This window comes from Pseudophryne corroboree, chromosome 6 (assembly GCF_028390025.1).
Source record: "Pseudophryne corroboree isolate aPseCor3 chromosome 6, aPseCor3.hap2, whole genome shotgun sequence".
NCBI classification, from domain to species: domain Eukaryota; kingdom Metazoa; phylum Chordata; class Amphibia; order Anura; family Myobatrachidae; genus Pseudophryne; species Pseudophryne corroboree.
Genome location: NC_086449.1, coordinates 69,014,264 through 69,037,185, shown reverse-complemented (window position 1 = coordinate 69,037,185; position 22,922 = coordinate 69,014,264). Strand labels below are relative to the sequence as shown.

General features: G+C 45.7%; 1 protein-coding gene across 1 annotated transcript in view; it reads left to right on the top strand.

The window, feature by feature from the left end:
* Positions 1–21,188, top strand: part of LOC134936171 (zinc finger protein 84-like) — a 76,798-nt gene extending 55,610 nt beyond the window's left edge. The window contains exon 3 of the mRNA XM_063931103.1: positions 19,550–21,188. Within this exon, the coding sequence (XP_063787173.1) occupies positions 19,729–21,186 (1,458 nt within the window). The 5' untranslated portion in view covers positions 19,550–19,728 and the 3' untranslated portion in view covers positions 21,187–21,188. The remainder of the gene's footprint in view (positions 1–19,549) is intronic.
* Positions 21,189–22,922: the final 1,734 nt, after the last annotated feature.

The following is a 22,922-nucleotide window of genomic DNA, read 5'->3' as shown; positions in this document are numbered from 1 at the left end:
TACAGAAAGTTTTCTTACCAGAGAAAAAGATAGTCAAGGTGCAGGTCATGACTCAGGAGTCGTTGCACACTCAGACAATGTCAGTCCATGCAGCAATGCGACTGTTGGGTCTGATGGTATCAACCTTCGACATGGTGGAATATGCGCAATTCCACTCCAGACCATTACAGCACCTTATTCTGACCAAATGGAATGGAAATCATCAGATGATAAAAAAAGCAGATGATAAAGTTTCCAGTAAACGAAAAAAGGTCTCTAGCATGGTGGCTACAGACAGACCATTTAAACAAGGGGAGACCCTTTTGGATAAAAGAATGGCAAATCCTGACAACAGATGCCAGTCTTCAAGGCCGGAGAGCGGTACTCGAAAGCCTTTGGTTCCAGGGAAAATGGTCCATAAGGGAAAGTCGCCTGCCAATAAATCTGTTGGAAATGACGGCCATTTATACGGCTCTAGTTCAGGCAAAGGACAGTCTGCAAGGAAGACTGGTCAGATTCCCTCAGACAGTGCGACAGCAGTAGCGTACCTCAATCATCAGGGAGGAACTCACAGCAAGTGACTGATGGAGGAAGTAGCTCCCGTACTAAGATGGGCAGAACTTCATCTTCCAGCATTGTCAGCAGTTTTTGTCCCAGGTGTACTGACCTTGGAAGCGGATTTTCTCAGTCGACACACCATTCAGGAAACCGAATGGGCATTACACCCAGAAGTGTTTCAGATGATAGTGAACAGATGGGGTCTACCAGAAATAGATCTCATGGCGTCTCGTCTAAACAACAAATTTCCGAGGTACAGATCAAGAAGAAAGGATCCCGGAGCGGACCTTGTAAACGCACTGTCAGTGAATTGGAAATTTCATCTGGCGTATCTGTTCCCTCCAATATCTCTGTTACCCAGAGTAGTGAGAAAAATAAAGCAAGCAAAGGGAGCAATAATTCTAATAGCTCCAGCTTGGCCAAGAAGGCATTGGTACACAGATCTACTGAGAATGTCCATGGATGCACCAATACTGTTCCCTCAACGTCCAGATCTGCTAATGCAGGGTCGTTGTTGTCACTGCCATCTGGATCGTCTGTCTTTGACGGCGTGGCTGTTGAAACCTCTATCTTAGAAGCTAGAGGATTTTCAAAACAAATAATCCAAACTATGCTCAGAGCAAGAAAGTATTTTTCAGCTTGTGTGTATCATCGAATATGGCATGCCTATATTCATTGGTGTAGTTAAAAGATCTTGGATTCAAACTTTTTTTCAAGTATCCAGGATTTTGGATTTCCTTCAAGCAGGATTGGATAAGGGTTTGAAAGTAGCTTCCTTGAGAGTTCAAGTATCAGCGTTAACTGTATGGATTTAGCGAAAGATTGCTGATTTACAGGACGTGCGTACTTTCTTTCAGGGAGTTGTACACATTCAACCTCCATTTGTTCATCCTGCAGCTTCCTGGGATTTGAATCTAGTTCTTAAATTACTTCAGGGACCTCCGTTTGAACCACTTAAGAGAGCAGATCTTAAATGGTTAACGGCTAAAGTACTCTTTCTACTGGCAATGGCCTCAGCTAGAAGAGTATCAGATTTAGGAGCGCTGTCGTGTAAGTCTCCTTTCCTAAGTTTTTCCAGGTAAAGCAGTTCTCAGAACTAGATCTGGTTATCTTCCGAAGGTGGTTCCAGAGTTTCACCTTAATGAAGTGATTGTAGTCCCAGCTTTTCAGGTATCGGGACTTTCTGCGGGAGAAACATTGCTGGACGTAGTCCGAGCATTAAGAATCTACATAGATCATACTAGTGCCATCAGATAAACAGATTCTCTCTTCAACCTCTACGGATTTCATAGAAGAGGATGGCCTGCTAGTAAACAGACGCTGGCAAGATGGCTCCGAATGGTAATATCAAAAGCTTATTCTCGTGCAGATCTCCCTACTCCAGCTAATGTCTCTGCTCACTCTACACGTAAGGTAGGTCCTTCATGGGCAGCACAACAGGGTGCTTCAGCAGAACAGATTTGTAAGGCAGCCACATGGTCTTCCATAAACACATTCATCAGACATTATGCCTTGGATACTTTTGCCTCTTATGACGCAGACTTCGGGCGAAAGGTCCTCCTGTGTAATCAGGAGCGCCCCACCACTAAAACTGGCTTTGGGAATCCCAATGTTATCCTGTGGATAACCTGTGGACCCAGCCAGAGAAATAGACGTTATGGTAAGAACTTACCGTTGATAACGTGATTTCTCTTATGTCCACTGGTATCCACAGGGGTCCCACCCTGACGCACCTGATTTGAGGATCTTGCCAATCACTAAACCTCTTCCCTCTTGTATGGAAGGGTGTGCATGTGTGTTCTTATCACCTAAATAGGTTTCTACCTGATGCTCCTGCCTAATCGCTGTGGAAAGAACTGATTTGACTGAGTCAGTGGGCAGGATTATATGGTTAACCCCCGATTCGTCCTGGGAGGCCAGAAAGCTCATGACCGTTTGGTGCTATTTCCGCTGTCGCTCCGGCATATCCCAATGTTATCCTGTGGATACCTGTGGACATCAGAGAAATCACGTTATCAACGGTAAGTTCTTACCATAACGTCTATTTCGTGTTACCGAAACCAGATGTTTTGGTCAGGCAGATTTTGAACTTGAAATAGTTAAACCCTTATCTGAGGGAGTTCAAATTCAAAATGGATTCTCTGAGAGCAGTGATCTCTGGTCTGGAGGAGGGAGAGTTTCTGGTATCCCTGGATATCAAGGATGCACACCTCCACATTCCGATTTGGCCTCCGCACCAGGCTTATCACAGATTTGCACTGTTAGACAGTCACTATCAATTTCAGGCACTGCCATTCGGCCTCCCCACAGCACCGAGGGTGATGGTTCTCCGTAGACAGGGGGTGAACATAATTCCATATCTGGACAATCTGCTGATAAAGGCATCATCCAGGGAGACATTGTTGTAGTCCATTGCTCCATTGACTCATCTGCTCAGGGAATACGGTTGGATCCTGAACCTTCCAAAGTCACATTTGGAGCCGACAAGGAGATTGTATTTTCTTGGGATGATCCTCGACACGGAAGTGCAGAGGGTGTTTCTACCGGAGGAGAAAGCGATGGTGATTCAAACAATGGTCCGGGATGTACTGAAGCCAGCCCGGGTATCTGTTCATCAGTGCATTCGTCTTCTGGGGAAGATGGTTGCCTCCAGTATGGAAGATTTCATGCTCGGTCCTTCCAGCTGGATCTCCTAGACCAGTGGTTGGGATCTCACCTACACATGCACCGGAGGATACGTCTGTCGCCGAAATCCAGGATTTCACTCCTCTAGTGGCTGCAAATGCCTCACCTTCTGGAGGACCGCAGGTTCGGGATTCAGGACTGGATCCTTCTAACCACGGATGCAAGTCTCCGAGGATGGGGCGCAATCACTCAAGGGGAAACCTTCCAAGGAAGGTGGTCAAACCTGGAATCCAGTCTTCCAATAAACATTCTGGAACTAAGAGCCGTCTACAATGGTCTTCTCCAAGCGGCTCATCTTCTGCGAGATCGAGCCATTTAAGTTCAGTCGGACAATGTAATGACGGTGGCCTACATAAACCGACAGTGCGGAACGAAGAGCAGAGCTTCAATGTCAGAGGTAACAAGAATCATCCTCTGGGCAGAAAAACGCGCGTTGGCACTGTCTGCAATCTTCATTCCGGGAGTGGACAACTGGGAAGCGGACTTCCTCGGCAGAAACAATCTCCATCCAGGAGAGTGGGGCCTCCATTTGGAAGTGTTCACGGAGCTACACAAAATGGTAAGCTGCTCAATCAGATTGTGATGTCACTCAGGTGCTAAAAGGGTGGGGTTATTCTGTGTAGGAAAAAAACAATGTGTTCCCTAATGCACACTGAGTGAAAAATATTACTACATAATAGTCAGATAATACGGAGATCTTAGTTGCGTATATCTGCAGATAATAGGGTTAAGCCCCCAGGCCAATCGACAAGGCTTCTCCGTCACTGGGGGTCCCTAATGCTAGGTATGGGTCCGGGGTGCAGCACCCCATAACGTCGGCACAGGTTGGGTACCCCAGGTCAGCACAAAGGTGAGAATTAATAAGGGTTAATAAGAAGCACAGAAGTGCTATGTAAGTGGTGTGATTAAAATAATACAAAAATATATACAAAGTGATAGGGAAAATCATAAGTGTTAATAAAGTGTTAGGGTGTGCCGACCTGAAGCAGCCCAGCCATACCGACACAGGGGCCACCGCACCCCACACCCCACCCCATAAATAATTGCAAATATGTCTGGGTTAAATTCCGAGTGTAAGGCCACATGGTAATGGCTCCTACAACATCTGAGAGCCAGCTTACCTGGAGATACCCCTAACTTCTCCAATAGCACTCTGGAGTCAGCAATCCCTCCTAATGCTGACCCATCCATGCCTCTCTAAATACAATGCACAAAATGGTAAGCTGCTCAATCAGATTGTGATGTCACTCAGTTGCTGAAAGGGTGGGGTTATTCTGTGTAGGAAAAAACAATGTGTTCCCTAATGCACACCGAGTGAAAAATATTACTACATAATAGTCAGATAATACGGAGATCTTAGTTGCGTATATCTGCAGATAATAGGGTTAAGCCCCCAGGCCAATCGACAATAGTAATAGTAGTAATATTTTTCACTCTGTGTGCATTAGGGAACACATTGTTTTTTCCTACACAGTGTTCACAGAGGTGACAGATCTTTGGGGTGTACCTCAAATAGACACTTTCAACAAGAAGCTTCGGAAGTATTGTTCCAGGTCAGGAGATCCGCAAGCTCCTGCGGTGGATGCCCTGGTGACTTCGTAGGTGTTCCAGTCGGTGTACGTGTTTCCTCCACTTCCACTCATTCCAACAGTTCTAAAAACCCATAAAGAGAACAAGAGATCAGGCAATCCTCATTGCTCCGCGTACCAAGCCCTTCTTGGCCAGTCCGGATCTTCTGGGTCTTCTGCTGGCGGATCTGAGGCCTCTTCCTCTTCGGGATGACCTACTGCAACAGGGGCCGTTCGCTTATCAAGACTTACCGCGGCTACGTCTGCCGGCATTGAAGTTGAACGCCAGATATTAGCTCGGAAGGACATTCCGAACAAGGTTATTCCTACCCTGATACAGGCTAGGAAAGAAGTAACGTCTAAACATTACCATCGCATTTAGAAAAAGTATGTATCTTGATGTGAATCCAAGAAGTTTCTTACGGTGGAGTTTCAACTGGGATGGTTTCTCCTCTTCCTGCAAAAAGGTGTGGATATGGGCCTGAGGTTAGGATCCGTAAAGGTCCAGATTTCGGCTCTATCCATTTTCTTCCAGAAACAACTGGCTTCCCTCCCTGAGGTTCAGACTTTCTTGAAAGGGGTTCTGCACATCCAGCCTCCATTTGTGCCTCCTACGGCACCCTGGGATCTTAACGTAGTGTTACAGTTCCTCCAATCGGATTGGTTCGAGCCTCTACAGGAGGTTGAGGTCAAGTTTCTTGCGTGGAAGGCTGTCACTTTGTTCGCCTTAGCCTCTGTTAGACGTGTGTCGGAGTTGGGGGCTTTGTCTTGTAAGAGCCCCTACCTGATCTTCCATGAAGATAGAGCTGAGCTCCGTACACGTCAGCAGTTTCTTCCTAAGGTTGTGTCTGGTTTTCATATCAACCAACCCATTGTGGTGCCAGTTGCTACTGACTCCTCAATTACTTCAAAGTCCTTGGATGTTGTAAGGGCTCTGAAAAGCTATGTGAAGAGGACTGCTCATCATAGAAAATCTGACTCTGTTTGTCCTGTATGATCCCAAGAAAATTGGGTGTCCTGCTTCTAAGCAGACAATCTCTCGCTGGATCAGGTTCACTATCCAGCATGCGTATTCTACGGCAGGATTGCAGTGTCCAAGATCTGTTAAGACCCACTCTACTCGTAAGGTGGGTTCTTCCTGGGCGGCTGCCTGGGGTGTCTCTGCTTTTCAGCTTTGCCGAACGGCTACTTGGTCAGGGTCAAACATGTTTGCTAAGTTCAAGTTCGAGACTTTGTCCTCTGAGGACCTTAAGTTTGGTCAATCAGTTCTGCAGGAGCCTCCGTGCTCTCCCTCCCGTTTTTGGAGCTTTGGTACATCCCCATGGTACTAATATAGACCCCAGGATCCTCTAGGACGTAAGAAAAAATAGGATTTTAATTACCTACCGGTAAATCCTTTTCTTGTAGTCCGTAGAGGATGCTGGGCGCCCGCCCAGCGCTTTGTTTTCCGGCAGTTGTTACTTGGTTTAGTACTGCTTTGTTCCTTGGTTGAGTACTGTTTTGTTATTTGGTTAAGTAATCTTGTTCAGCCATTGCTGATTTTGCAAGCTGGTTAGCTTGCTTTGCCTTGTATGTGTGAGCTGGTGTGAATTTCACCACTATCCGTAAAATCCTTCTCGAAGTTGTCTGTCTCCTCGGGCACAGTTTCTAGACTGAGTCTGGTAGGATGGGCATAGAGGGAGGAGCCAGCCCACACTCTCAAATTCTTAAAGTGCCGGTGGCTCCTAGTGGACCAGTCGATACCGCATGGTACTAATATGAACCCCAGCATCCTCTACGGACTATGAGAAAATGATTTATCAGTAGGTAATTAAAATCCTATTATTAATCTCTTTTTTGGACACTACAAAAAAGTGTTGGGGGCGGGGAGAGGGGGGGTGACAATGTTGATGGGCTGTGTGGCATTCAGGACTTCACCAGAGCTGTAAGTAGACATTTTGGCGCCTTTTGGCAGAAAGTGAATTGGTGCTCTCCCTCCTATATTTGAAAGAAGGGACAGTGCGCGCCTAAGATGCGCAGCAAAAATGTTGGGGCGTGGCTTCGTGGGGAAGGGGCATGGCCACATAATAGTGCCAATTCACGTTACACCACACAGTAGTGCCGCTTCTACACATTGCACCAAGTATAACCTCCTGTACACTTTGCGCCAGGCAGAGCACATTATATACACATTGCACTAGGTAGAGCACATTATATACACATTGCACCAGGTCAAGCACATTATATACACATTGCACCAGGTCAAGCACATTATACACCTTGCACCAGGTAAAGCACATTATACACCTTGCACCAGGTAAAGCACATTATACACCTTGCACCAGGTAAAGCACATTATACACCTTGCACCAGGTAAAGCACATTATACACCTTGCACCAGGTAAAGCACATTATACACCTTGCACCAGGTAAAGCACATTATACACCTTGCACCAGGTAAAGCACATTATACACCTTGCACCAGGTAAAGCACATAGACATACATTAAACAACCCCCCCAAAAAATGCAGTCAGTGTGATTACACACACAAAGACCTGCTATATGCAGTACTAAGCTTGATGTGATCTGGTCCTATAGCAGAACAAAGACAGACTAGAACCATCCACCTGGTGCAGGGAGGGAATGGGTGCCAGCCAGCCAGGTAAAGGGTGTTACCCACCCAGGGCCAGGGGTAGGGATGAGGTGGCACACTGATGCCGGGGGGGAGGGATGAGGGGGTACACTGCTGTTGCTGGAGGGATGATGGGGCACTTTGTTGCCAGGGAAGAGGGATGTGGGGGCACTCTGTCCTGCTGCTGCGCTCAGCGGCTGCCGGGTGTGCTGTCAGTGGCAGCAGGAGGAGCTGGCAGCGGCGCGAGGGGTGATGTGTGCTGTAGCAGGGGGAGCTGGCGGAGTCGGCAGGGGTTAATGTGTGCATCGGCGGGGGCAGCTGGCGGCGTCTGTGGGGGTTAATGTGTGCGTCAGCAGGGGGAGTTGTCTGTGTCGGAGGGGTGGCGCTGCATGGAGTACGTAGCCTGGCCGGGCGGACGCCCTGCTCGACTTTTTTTAAAGTCTGATTGAGATTGTTGCATTTGGTCCTGTTTCCGACAGCAGCAGGCGGATCGGCAGGGTATTCCGCCGATCCACCTGCTTTTCCACAGCATTCTGACAAGTCTGATTTCCTGACTTGTCGTAAAAAATGTGCCCGTATTGAATAGGTAGGAACCCCTTCCGGCCTATCCAGTCAGAAACTGACGTCTTTCTGACAAGACGGCAGTTTAAGACTTTTTGAATACACCTTTCTATGTTTCCTCCCCGCAGCTTGAGCCTGGCCTGGTGGGGGAGATAGTGAAGCTATGCTGTACCGTCCCCCTGACTTAAACCGGGAGCAAGAGGTGGGGCAGTGGGAGGCTCAATTAAATAAACGTGAGCCTCCCGCTGAATGCAGCAGCACAAACATCACATGATGCTGCCGTCTGGGGAGACTCTCAGTGGCAGGACCTGGAGCAGTAGAAAAGCACAAGAGGGACCTGGGCATACAAAGGTAAATTATCCATGGGGCCGCAGTACAGAAGAATAGGGGGGAAAGGACACGGATGGGGAGTGGGAGGACAGCACAATGCAGGACACAGGTGGGGAGTGGGAGGACAGCACAATGCAGGACACAGATGGGGAGTGGGAGGACCGCACAATGCAGGACACAGATGGGGAGTGGGAGGACCGCACAATGCAGGACACAGATGGGGAGTGGGAGGACAGCACAATGCAGGACACGGATGGGGAGTGGGAGGACAGCACAATGCAGGACACGGAGGGGGAGTGGGAGGACGACACAATGCAGGACACAGGTGGGGAGTGGGCGGACGACACAATGCAGGACACAGGTGGGGAGTGGGAGGGCAGCACAATGCAGGACACGGATGGGGAGTGGGAGGACGGCACAATGCAGGACACGGATGGGGAGTGGGAGGACGACACAATGCAGGACACAGGTGGGGAGTGGGAGGACAGCACAATGCAGGACACAGGTGGGGAGTGGGAGGACAGCACAATGCAGGACATGTTAGTTAGGACATAGAGATGGGGAGGGGGCAGGCAGCACGGTGCAGAAAAGAGTTTGGGAGGGAGTGGACAGCACAATGCAGGACACATCAGAGTGGAGGACAGGATAGGGCAAATTGGGCGTGGATCATGAAGTGATCCTGCATGTGCTGGGTCCAATAACTTAGTTTATGTCACCATATAATATATACACCCTCAACATCGCTAACACCCCTGCGGCATTGTTCACACACCCTGCTGTAGCACACAGTAAGTCTCTCATGTAGTGAGTTACTGACATTGTCAGTCACTGCTGAATTTACAATATCTCCCGCGTTTCTCCAGACACTCCTGCGTTTTTCCCTGACACGCCTGCGTTTTTTTAACGCTGGGAAAACGCTGAGTTGCCGCCCAGAAACGCCCCTTTCCTGTCAATCATTTACCGAACACCAGTGCGACTGAAAAGCGCTGCAGAAGCCACAGCAAAAGAGCTAAGTTTTTAGTAAAATAACTAAGCGCATGCGCTCTGTGAACCTTGCGCATTCGCAGTAAGCGACTAATCGCAGTATAGCGAAAATCGGCAACGAGCGAACAACTCTGAATGACCCCCATAGTACAAGGAGAGAGTGAGCTGGCTGCCAAAAGCAGTGAAAACACCACACAGTGACACAAATAAAAAATGGAAAATTGAGTAGAACATCGGGGGAGATATCTAGCGATGGTGAGAAAACATTGGATCCTCAACATTGCAGGGTTAAACATCGAACATTAGAACTATATATCCGATCGTTAAGATGAAACATCAAATGATTCCCATTCCCTAGTTCATGTATGCAGACTAAACTTAAGCTACCTGTCCTTTTCTCTTTGACTAGAGGCGTCCGATTTGAATATATAATAATACAAATAAGCACACAGCATGTCTGTTAATTTTGTTTTAAATCACTTTGTGGTCAATTCAATTGAAAGCGAATTGAACAACGCCGGGAGTGTGCTCCCAGGGCTATTCAATTCAGTGCGATGTTGAGTTGGCGAATGCCCGTTCTCCTCTACTAAATAGGGTGCTTTTGTCAGGAGAACGGGCATTCTCTGTTCTGTTAGGAAGCAGTATCGTGCTGGCACTTTTTGTCGGATTTCTGCTCGCACTCCTCGGTTGTGAGAAAAAAATCCCGTTGGCTGTCACTCCGTGTTGAATTGAATAGCACCGGGAGCAAACTCCCGGCACTGGTCATCTCGCTTTCAGTTGAATTAACCCCTTTATTCCATTCTTCACACATCTTTATGTTTTAAATATATTATTAGTCTAGTTTTTTTATATTTTAAAAGAAAACTCAATAAAAGTAAAATTATAATCACAGTGCACCAAATATGACCACACTTTTTTCTTCTGTATACTATACAAGGTTTTCATAGTTGTCCAGGAGCTGCACCGCCTTACAGTATATATAGAAACTTTGGTGGAATATATATATATTTTCTTGTTACATATAAGATATACAGTTTAATGCTAAAAAATGCAAAATCATGCACTTGGGTCTCAAAAACCCAAAGGCTAAATATAGTATCAAGGGTACTATAATGGAAACTACTGAGGAGGAAAGGGATTTAGGAGTCACTATTTCAAGTGACTTGAAGGCAGGAAAGCAATGCAACAAAGCAATGAGAAAGGCAAGTCAGATACTTGGTTGCATAGGGAGAGGAATCAGTAGCAGGAAAAAAGAAGTGATAATGCCACTGTATAGGTCGTTGGTGCGGCCCCATCTGGAATACTGTGTCCAGTTCTGGAGACCATATCTCAAGAAGGATATAAATACATTAGAGAGTGTACAAAGAAGGGCAACTAAAATGGTGCATGGCCTACATCACAAAACTTACCCGGAAAGGCTAAAAGATCTTAACATGTATAGTTTGGAGGAGAGAAGGGAAAGGGAGGACATGATAGAAACTTTCAAATATTTCAAGGGTCTTAACAAAGTTCAGGAGGGAAACATTCTTCAAAGGAAGAGAAGTATTACAACTCGAGGACATACACTGAGACTGGTGTGGGGAGGTTCAGGGGAAATGTAAGGAAAAATTACTTCACAGAAGGTTAGTGGATAAGTGGAATAGCCTCCCATCAGAGGTGGTAGAGGCTAAGACTGTAGAGCAATTTAAACATGCTTTGGATAGGCATATGAATATCCTTACAAAGAATTAAGGTTCAAAAAGGGTTGAGATTGCCTAAAGGATAAAAAAAAGGGCAGACTAGATGGGCCAAGTGGTTCTTATCTGCCGTCAAATTCTGTGTTTCTATATACTACTTTGGCAAAGGTCCTCCATAATTCCTTTCCTGTTTCCACCTCATTTTGAGAGTATATTACTCTGTATCAGGTTAGTATTTGTCCCATTTTATATACAGTCCTGATACGCTCAGACTGAAACAAACACAGGGCCGGCCTGAGCTTAATTTTTTTTGGTAAGCAAATTTAAATTTTGGTGCCCCTTGATGGGATAAACTGTATAAAGGTGTGTGGTTTCACAGGGACGCGGCATGGCTACACAATATTACTCCCAGTGGTACTAGAAGATAGTGGTACAAGGTAAATAGTGGGTGACTAGGGAGGCAGTGGGTGACAGCTGTAATGTTGCTGCACGCGGACATTCTTAAGTTTACTTACTCCTGGGGTCAGGTCCACTTCAGATCAGTGTGGCAGTCTTATCCTGTCTGAATGATCCGGATCCCCCATCCTGTATTCTGCTTCAGCATCCTATTCCCATGTATGACTCCCACATACCCCTTTGTAACTCTGGTGCTCCGGTGCCCTGGTGTATATGCCGCACAGATCGACCACTGTGGCTAGTACAGAACCAGCATGTCCACTATCTAGAGCAGGGCTGGCCAAACTTGTCCTCGAGATCTACCAACAGGTCATGTTTTCCAGGCCTCCTGGAGATCTGTAGAATTGTCAATTAGGAATGAATGCAGCACATCGTATTAGTAATGACTACACCTGTGCACCAGCTAGGTGGTCTGGAAAATGTGAACTGTTGGTAGATCTCGAGGACCGGTTTGGCCAGCCCTAATCTAGAGGAAGCCGTGGTGGAGAAGTGAACACTGGGAGCTGTCGCAGCTGAGGATGCAGCATGGGCTTCCAGGGTAGGCTTGGGGCATGCTCCAGACTACCCCGTGCCCAGTGTTGGACTGGGGTGTGAAAGGCCCACCAGGGAAATGCAGCAGCAGGGGCCCACTGAGGGGGAGCAGTCAATCGCTGAGTGGGTGTGGGCATCCACTTGAGGAGTATAGCTATCCAACAAAGAATACGGAATAATATGTCTCAGATACGCAGACACAGCACTGTGTATGATACACTGGTGTCTGTGCCATTGACCCACCGCTCCACACAGTATATAAAAACAAAGACAAACACACAGCCTAGACACTAGTTGAACTTATGTTTGCTTAGCCAAACTGGGGAAAAGGATAATACCACCATGACACTAGTAAGAGGCTATAGAGTGAGGGTTTGATCTGTGTGAAGTTTCTATGTTTACTTAAATAAAAAATACATTAAATCTAAATAATAATTCTAGTATTATACAGTTACTACTTACAAATTGTAAACGGCAGATTCTAGTTAAAAATCTGCAAGTTTATGTAGAGCTGTATCGAAACATTTTACTGTCCTAGGTGAGAACCAAAATTAATTGTGGGTACATTGGCCCTCATTCCGAGTTGTTCGCTCGTTAGCTGCTTTTAGCAGCATTGCACACGCTAAGCCGCCGCCTACTGGGAGTGAATCTCAGCATAGCAGAATTGCGAATAGAAATTTCTCTGCAGGTTCTAAATAGCTCGAGACTTACTCCTACACTGCGATCAGTTCAGACAGTTTCGTTCCTGGTTTGACGTCACAAACACACCCAGCGTTCACCCAGACACTCCCCCGTTTCTTCAGACACTCCCGCGTTTTTCCCAGAAACGCAAGCGTTTTTTCGCACACACCCATAAAACAGCCAGTTTCCGCCCAGAAACACCCACTTCCTGTCAATCACACTCCGATCACCAGAACGATGAAATTTCTTCATTAGGCCGTGAGTAAAATACCAAACTCTTTTGCAAATTTACTTGGCGCAGACGCACTGCGAAACGTTGCGCATGCGCAGTTTGCGACTAATCGCTCCGTTGCGAAAAATTCTTACGAGCGTACAACTCGCAATGAGGGCCCTTGTAATAGCAGTTAATTAGGACAGCAGCATCTGACAAGATACTGAAAGACCAGCCATAAAACTTGCACAAAATGTATTTAAAATCTCTGTAAGGCATATTGGTCCTGATTCTGGTTCGGTGGTTGTTGCTAGTTACACATGGCTTTCCGATTTATCAGAAAACTGCACGTGCAGGACCCATACTGTGCATGTACAGAATGGGTCCTGCATCCTCACATGCAATGAGGCTGCAGACGTCAGGTGACTGACAGTCTTGCGCCATTTGGCAGCGGGAAAGGGGCGGCGATGGGCATGTTGCCTCCATTTTGTCGGAGTGCCAAGGACAGTGTATTTTCTGGCCTCAGCTGTGGAGCTGTGGCTGTCAGTCTGTGTAATCTGAGGGTTACTCAGCTGGCCAATGGTGTTGCAGGTGAGCCAATGCTGCATCCAGAGAGAGGCTAGAAGAAGGAAAGGTGCGGAGAATCGAAGAGGAAAATGGGTGGTTTAAAAATAGAAGAGTTGCCAACTCTGATGAAGACAGTAGTCATGTGACCTGCTGGCGACCTGGGAGATGTTAGTTCAGCACCTATATGATCGTGGTTGCAGCCGCCATTCTTCCGATCGTAGCCCGCCAAGACCTACCCCTCATAGAATGGGGCAGAGTCATGAAGTGAGGGGTATCTGGGAATTACCCAGATCCGCTGCCCCCAGTACGAACGTGCCCGCGCCCTCCTCACTGTGGCACCTTACTCAGCTGTGTACCCGCTGTAATGGTCAGGCCAGTCCTGCGCATACATCAAGACGCATGCATTTTATACATCATGTTCCTTATACAATATAACATTTCTGCCATAAAAATATATCTATCCTGGTAACCTTTACTCTTTTATATGTAACTTTCTCTTAACGTCCTATAGGATGCTGGGGTCCACATTAGTACCATGGGGTACAGACGGGTCCGTTAGGAGCCATGGACACTTTAGGAGTTCAATAGTGTGGGCTGGCTCCTCCCTCTATGCCCCTCCTACCAGACTCGGATTAGAAAATGTGCCCGGTGGAGGCGGTCACAGCTAGGGGAGCTCCTAGAGCTTTTCTGTTTGTTTTTTTTAAGATGTTAGGTACAGGGAGGCTGCTGGCAATAGCCTCCATGCTTCGTGGGACTTGGGGGGGGGGGGGGTAGTAGTATCCAACTTAAGAGGTTAATGGCCACTATCTTTGCTGACAGGACACTGAGCTCCTGAGGGTGATGATCGCAAGCCCCGAGGCGACCGCTCTCTCTCGCAGCATGCCGCCACCCCCTAGCAGAGCCAGAAGATCGCGGTGGTGAGTAGGACGCTGGCGCCCCGGTAAGCGGGTCGCCGGCAAGAATGGCGGCATAAGGGTAGGAGCGCAGCGCTGAAGCTGCGCTCCGGAACGCTCAGAAGTGCGAGACGCTGTGAGGGGCGCCCTGGGCCAGCGCAATACCCTCAAATCTGGTCAATTTAGCTATCAGGGACTGTGTATGCTGCTAGCAAGCATTTTACCTCAGGCCAGTATAATCTCAGCAGAGCTGGAAGATGCGGAGCTTCTCAGAGCGGACCCAGCACTCACCAGCGCCATTTTCTCCCTGCAGATCACACACACAGACGCTGACAGGGAGCGCTGACCCTCCACATACCTCAAGCTAGCCTGTGCGGTACCAGGGGGTTTAAGAGGGGGGGGGGGGGGGGGTTTAATCACATTATAAACTGGGTAGTCTATTAAGGTTACTCAGTCAGTGCCAGGCTTTTATTATATAATTGCCTACTGGGGCGATGTGTGTGCTGGCTCCTGAACTCTGTGTCTTTCTGAAGGTACTTGGGGGAAACGGTGTCTGACATTTTCCTGTGTATGTGTGTGCATGTTATATATCTCACATTACCATGTCTCGGGACTCTGTGTCTTGTGCTGCAGAGTATGTATCTTCCCCAGAGGAGTCTATTCCATGTACTCAGGAATGCAATATACTGTCTCAGCCTTCTGATTCCAAACCCCAGTAGGTGGCTTCTATTAAGGGAATGATATCCCAGATTTAATCTAGGATAGCTCATTATGAGACTGAAACACAGGTTTTGAAAAAATCTGTAGAGGTTTTGTCGTGTTCTACTCCCACTACCTCATCAAAGTCCCCTGGTATATGCCCACAAAAGCATGCTCTTGCCCAGATAATGTCGGGTGGACACGGATACAGACTCTGACACGGGAGACGGTGATGGGGATTTACTGAGGGGGGAGGCATCCCTTGCTAAGGGGTGCAGCTTATGATCGAGGCCATTTGGGACGTTTTACACATTACTGGCAAAGTACCTGATCAGGTCGAGGAGGCTTACTTTACTGACAATAAGAAAGCCTCCCTTACCTTCCCTGTGTCTAAGGAATTAAACGCATTATTTGAAAAATCCTAGGAATACCCGGAGAAAAAATTCCAGATCCCAAAGAGTTCTTGTTCCTTTTCCTGAAGAGGATAGGAAAAAGTGGGAAAACCCCCCTTATTGTAGACGCTTCTGTATCTAGATTGTCAAAAAAGTTGTTGATACCTGTCCCTGGGTCTAACGCTTTGAAAGAGCCGGCAGACCGCAAAATTGCGACTACGCTCAAATCCATATACGCTGCTTCAGGCGTGGCGCTAAGGCCCACCATCGCTTGTGCATTGATTTCTAAAGCCATAGTAAAGTGATTAGGCACATTACTAGAGGATTTAGATACTATGGATAGAAGTGACATTGAAATGTTTTTATGTCACATACAGGATTCTGCAGGTTTCATGGTGGAGGCCATGAAGGACCTTGGTCATCTGAATGCACAGACGTCTGCCATGGCTGTTGCGGCACGTAGGGACTCGGGCTGCGCCAATGGTCTGCAGATGCGGAATCCAAGAGAAGTGTGGAGAACCTACCCTTCACAGGTCAGGCTCTATTTGGGGAAGTTTTGGATTTGTGGATCTCCACGGCAACTGCGGTTAAGTCAACTCTTCTTCCCTCAGTCACTCCGATGCGGAAGAAGTCCTTTTCTATGTCTACAATGCAGTCCTTTCTGACTGCAAAGGTTAAGAAGTCCAAAGCCTCTTCCACCTTCTTCAGATGTGGTTGGGGAAAATCCAGAAAACCTGCACCGACAGGTTCCCAGGAACAGAATCGGGGTTCTGTTTCCTTAAAATCCTCAGCATGACGGTGGTCCTCCCAGCCTGGAGAACGGGCAGGTTGGGAGCTTGTCTACAGAATTTCAGTCAGGTCTGGGTGTCCTCAGGCCTGGACCACTGGGTGCAAGATACTGTATCCCAGGGGTACAGACTGGAGTTTCAAGAACTTCCACCTCACAGATTCTTCAACTCAGGCTTACCAGCTTTGCTGACAGAAAGGGCTATCCTGCAGGAAGCCATTCAAAAATTGGAAAAGGCTGATGTCATTGTTCCAGATCCAGCTAATCTGGTAAACAAGGGTTACTACTCAAACCTATTTGTGGTGCCGAAACCGGACGGTTCGGTCAGACCAATATTGAACCTCAAATCGTTAAATCTATATTTGAGGGAATTCAAATTCAAGATGGAATCTCTGAGAGCGGTGATCTCGGGTCTGGAGGAGGGGGAATTCCTGGTATCCCTAGATATCAAGGATGCCTACCTTCACATTCCAATTTGTCCGCCGCACCAGGCTTATCTCAGATTTGCACTGTTGGACTGTCACTATTAGTTCCAGGCGCTGCCATTCGGCCTATCCACGGCACCGAGGGTGTTCACCAAGGTAATGGCAGAGATGATGCTTCTGCTCCGCAAGCAGGGAGTGAACATAATTCCATATCTGGACGACCTGCTGATAAAAGCATCGTCCAGGGAGAAGTTGTTGCAGTCCATTGTTCTCACAACTCGACTGCTCAGGGATCATGGATGTATCCTGAATCTTCCGAAGTCACATTTGGAGCTGACAAGGAGATTGTCTTTCCTAGGGATGATCCTCGACACAAAAGTGCAGAGGGTATTTCTACAGGTGGAGAAAGCGTTGGTGATACAAACAATGGTCTGGGATGTCTTGAAGCCTGCCCGGGTATCAGTTCATCAGTGCATTCGCCTTCTGGGGAAGATGGTTGCCTCCTACGAGGCTCTACAGTATGGAAGATTTCATGCACGGTCCTTCCAACTGGATCTCCTGGACAAGTGGTCGGAATCTCACCTGCACATGCAACAAGTCTGTTGCCGAAAGCCAAGATTTCGCTCCTATGGTGGCTGCAAATGCCTCACCTTCTCGAGGGCCACAGGTTCGGGATTCATAACTGGATCCTTCTAACCATGAATGCAAGTCTCAGAGGTTGGGGTGTGGTCACCCAAGGGGGAAACTTCCAAGGAAGGTGGTCAAGTCTGGAATCCATCCTTCCGATAAACATTCTGGAACTAAGCCGTGTACAATGGCCTTCTGCAAGCGGCACGGGTGTGGTATGGAAGGTAGATAGTAACTAGGTTGACAGTGTCTAGGTTGACCGCTATTGGTCGACAGTAACTAGGTCGACAGGGTCTCAAGGTCGACATGAGTTTTTTTTATAAAAAAAAGTATCATTTTCTTCGTACAGTGACCGGGAATCCCAATTAGTGCACCGTGTCCCCTCGCTTCGAAAGCCATGCTTCGGGCACTCGTAGTCCACGTGGATCATTAAGTATGAAAAGGTTAAAAAAAGAAAAAAATCGTGAAAAACTCATGTCGACCTAGAAACCCTGTTGACCTAGTTACTATCAAATGGGGAGGTAGTTTAAAAATATGCGCAAATTAGTGCACAGGTGCAGCTAAAAATTATATCTCAAAGTGTACATCCCTCTACACTTAAAATACACGAATTGAGGAATAAAGAGAGATATAGCCTTAAAGCTCTCCTATAGAAACCCAGGTTTACAAACACACACCCAGTGGGTAAGAAAATGATCACATACACCGATATTTCAAAAGATGAGTGCGAATCCGGCGTTGATTAGACGTAGATGGTTCTAATTCTCATAGAAATATAAAACAAAAAGAGAGTGCAATAGTGCAATTAACCTTTACAAGGTGCTGGAATTTATTTTAATATTGCACTTACACCCAGCAGATGAAATCAGTAGCATTAGGATAAATCCTCATTGGCAATACAGCAACAACGGACTGGATGATAATAATCCTTTTAGTGTCCAGCGCCGATATCACATGTCGACCAATAGTGTTTGACCTAGATCGTGTCGACCTAGTTACTGTCTACCTAGAGATCGGATCCCAAGCGGCACATCTTCTGCAAGATCAGGCTATTCAGGTGCAGTCGGACAATGCAACGACGGTGGCCTACATAAACCGACAAGGGGGAACGAAGAGCAGAGCTGCAATGGCAGAGGTAACAAAGATTCTTCTCTGGGCAGAAAAACACGTGATGGCATTGTCAGCAATCTTCATTCCGGGAGTGGACAACTGGGAAGCAGACTTCCTCAGCAGACACAACCTCCATTCAGGAGAGTGGGGACTCCGCCCCGAGGTGTTCGCAGAGGTGACAAGTCTTTGGGGCATTCCTGAAATAGACATAATGGCCTCCCACCTCAACAAGAAGCTTCGCAGGTACTGTTCCAGGTCGAGAGACCCACAGGCAGTGGCGCCAGTGGCTACTGACTTCTCAATTACCTCAAAGTCCTTGGATTTTGTGAGGGCTTTGAAGATTTATGTGAAGAGGACTTCACGTCACAGAAAGTCGGGCTCTCTGTTTGTCCTTTATGATACCATTAAGATTGGGTGTCCTGCTTCTAAGCAGACGATTTCTCATTGAATCAGGTTCACTATCCAGCATGCTTTATTATTTGGCAGGCTTGCCATGTCCAAAATTTGTTAAGGCCCACTCTACTTGTAAGGTGGGTTCTTCCTGGGCGGCTGCCCGGGGCGTCTCGGCTTTACAGCTTTGCCAAGCGGCTACTTGGTCAGGGTCGAACACGTTTGCTAAGTTCTACAAGTTCGATACTTTGGTCTCTGAGGACCTAAAGTTTGGTCAGTCAGTTCTGCAGGAGCCTCCGCTCTTTACCTCCCGTACTAAAAGCTTTGGTACATCCCCATGTTACTAATGTGGACCCCAGCATCCTCTAGGACGTAAGAGAAAATAGAATTTTAATTACCTACCGGTAAATCCTTTTCTCGTAGTCCATAGAGGATGCTAGGCGCTTGCCCAGCGCTTTGTTTTCCTGCAGTGTTTACTCTGTTCAGTACGGACTTGTTACTTGGTTAAGTTTTGTTGTTCAGCTGTTGCTGCATTGTTCAAGCTCGTTAGCTTTGTTTGCCTTGTTATGTGTGAGCTGGTGTGAATCTCACCACTGTGTATTGCCTTCTCTCGAAGTATGTCCATCTCCTCGGGCGCAGTTTCTAGACTGAGTCTGGTAGGAGGGGCATAGAGGGAGGAGCCAGCTCACACTATTAAACTCTTAAAGTGCCTATGGCTCCTAATGGACCCGTCTATGCCCCATGGTACTAATGTGGTCCCCAGCATCCTCTACGGACCATGAGAAAAGTATTTACCGGTAGGTAATTAAAATCCTATTTTCTTACAGGACAATTGAGCAAGATACCCATTAAGAATATTAGAAGACGTTATGGAAAGGGACATTGTTCTCTGATCAAGTCAACTAAAGATGTAATTTCTTCCTACACTTCTGGAGGATTCACAAAGCTGCTCTCATTTTCTGGATAGAAGAAATTTTCATCAAATTTTTTTTTTTTCATCTAATACATGATGAGTCTCACAGGAGCGAAACTACATGTGTGCTCTGAGTGTGACAAAAGCTTTACATATAAAGCATGGCTTCTTAAACATCAGAGGAATCATATAAGTGAAAAGCCATTCACATGCTCTGAATGCAGCAGATGTTTTCCCATTAAGTCACTTCTTGTTCTACATCAGAGGAGTCACACTGGAGAGAAGCCATATATATGCTCGGAGTGTGACAAAAGCTTTACATACAAATCATATCTTCTCAGACATTACAGTATTCACACAGGAGCGAAACCATTTACATGTTCTGAGTGTAGCCAGTCTTTTACCCGAAAATCAACTCTTAATATTCATCAGAGGAGTCACACAGGAGAGAAACCATTTAGATGCTCTGAATGTAGCAAGTGTTTTACCTCCAAGCCACATCTTATTATGCATCAGAGGCATCACACAGGAGAGAAACCATTTAATTGTGCAGAGTGTAGCAAATGTTTTTCCCATAAAACTCAATTAAATAAACATCAGAGGATTCACACAGGAGAGAAACCATTTAAATGTTCTGAATGCAGCAGGCATTTTACCAATAAATCACATCTTGTTAGTCATCAGATGACTCACACAGGAGAGAAACCATTTAAATGCTCTGAATGTAGCAAATGTTTTTCTCGTCAGTCTCATCTCAATAGACATCAGAGAATTCACACAGGAGAGAACCCATTTAATTGTTCTAAATGTAGCAAGTGTTTTACCTATAAATCACTTCTTGTTAGTCATCAGAGGATTCACACAGGAGAGAAACAATTGAAATGCCCTGAATGTAACAAATGTTTTACCAGTAAATCACATCTTGTTATGTATCAGAGGATTCACACAGGAGAGAAAGCATTTAAATGTTCTGAATGCAGCATGTGTTTTATTAATAAATCACATCTTGTTAGTCATCAGATGACTCACACAGGAGAGAAACCATTTAAATGTTCTGAATGTAGCAAATGTTTTTCTCGTCGGTCTCATCTCAATAGACATCACAGAATTCACACAGGAGAGAAACCATTTAATTGTTCTAAATGTAGCAAGTGTTTTACCGATAAATCACTTCTTGTTATTCATCAGAGGATTCACACAGGAGAGAAACCATTGAAATGCCCTGAATGTAACAAATGTTTTACCAGTAAATCACATCTTGTTATGCATCAGAGGATTCACACAGGAGAGAAAGCATTTAAATGTTCTGAATGCAGCATGTGTTTTATTAATAAATCACATCTTGTTAGTCATCAGATGACTCACACAGGAGAGAAACCATTTAAATGCTCTGAATGTAGCAAATGTTTTTCTCGTCGGTCTCATCTCAATAGACATCACAGAATTCACACAGGAGAGAACCCATTTAATTGTTCTAAATGTAGCAAATGTTTTTCCTGTAAGTCTCATCTCTTAAGACATAAGAGGAGTCACAGGAAAAAAATTTTTTAAATGTTCTGAATGTAGCAAGTGTTTTAATAGAAAGATAATTCTTATCACATGAGGAGTTTTTCTTAAATACTAAATGTTTTATGTGTTTCAGAAGTTGGTTAACTTGTATCATGACGATATGTATTCCAGGGAAACCATATTTGTTGTCTGAATGTGACAAGTATTTATATAAATCAGTTTTAATAAAGGGCCTAATTCAGACAAATCTAATTCTCTCTGCACATGTTGTATCTGAACCCCCTGCAGTGCACATGGTTTTGCCTATTAGAGAACAAATTTGCTGCTGCGATCAGGTCTGAATTAGACCCAAAGACAGGAAAGATCTGACAAGCGGGCTTGAGGACATTTTCCCTCTGGGACAGTCTCATTATTAGGAGCTAGAATTGCAGTATAACAGACAATAGTGATAGTGTTGCCATTACTGAACTATGTAATCTACAGCTGGACTCCTCACCCAGGTGCTGGGACTAGTAGAAGAAAGCTTTCTATCCAGTAGAGCAGGGATGGGAAACCTTTGGCCCTCCAGCTGCTGTTGAACTACACATACCAGCATGCCCTGCAACAGTTTTAGCATGGCTAAATAAGCAAAACTGTAGCAGGGTATTTCTACAGGAGCCCTACATGCTGCCGTGTTTCATCTTACAGGTTTTATCTAGTCTCCGATACCTGATTTGTATTTCCCTTATACCTTTCTGTTGCCTTCTCTCCCTCTATTTTTAAAACTTTGTATTATATTGTAAAATGGTGTAACTAAGAAACTGGTCACCTGTATCCCATAATAACGTCTCCTTATAACCTATTTTAGCTTGCTGCCAGTAGCCTGCTAATAGCTGATATCTGGTTACTATGGGATATAACACATCCTTGCTTTTCACACCATGCTATTAAATAAGTCCCTAGTAGACCAAATATTGCACCAGGCTAATAGTAAAGATCGTTCATAATACATTCTTTTAAACTAGTATTGCATTAAAAGTATACATAATACTATGCTCTAGTACAGGGGTGGGGAACCTGCGCCCCACCAGCTGTTGTTGAACTACACATCCCAGCATACCCTGCAACCGTTTTAGCATGGCTAAGTAGCAAAACTGTAGAAAGGCATGCTGATATGTGTAGTTCAACAACAGCTGCAGGGCCAGAGGTTCCCCACCCCTGCTCTAGTCTATAGTGATCCATCTCAAACAGCTTTCCTGCACATATACTGAAGGACATGTTCAAATAATATGTAATAATTGATGTTGCTAGCAGCTGTCCCCATAATACTTGAATAAAAACTGGTCTGGATAAATGTTTTCATTTTTATTTTTGTATTACATAAAACATTTTTATTGGTTAAGCAATAATAAAGAATAACATACAATCCACAGTGTCACATTCCATTGCACATTGGCACAAATGTAGATACATAAGTATTATACCGAATGTGAGACCGAACAGTCGATTAATCAAATAGCCAATTTAGGGGAGGAAACGAGGACCAGATAAAGACAAACAAAGGAAACAGACGTAGTACATCAGGCATTACAACTACAGAATATAAGATGGTACAATTTCAAATTAAATCACGGATCTATGTTGTCTCCAGGTGAACACAGAACTGATAAGTCTACAGGGTTACTATAAATTGTGTGCTGTCCCTGACTCCCGATATTTGTTCCATTTGAACCACTTCATGTGTATTGAAGAGGCTGATGATGAATATATGCAATTGGCTGTTTCAAGTAGATAATGTT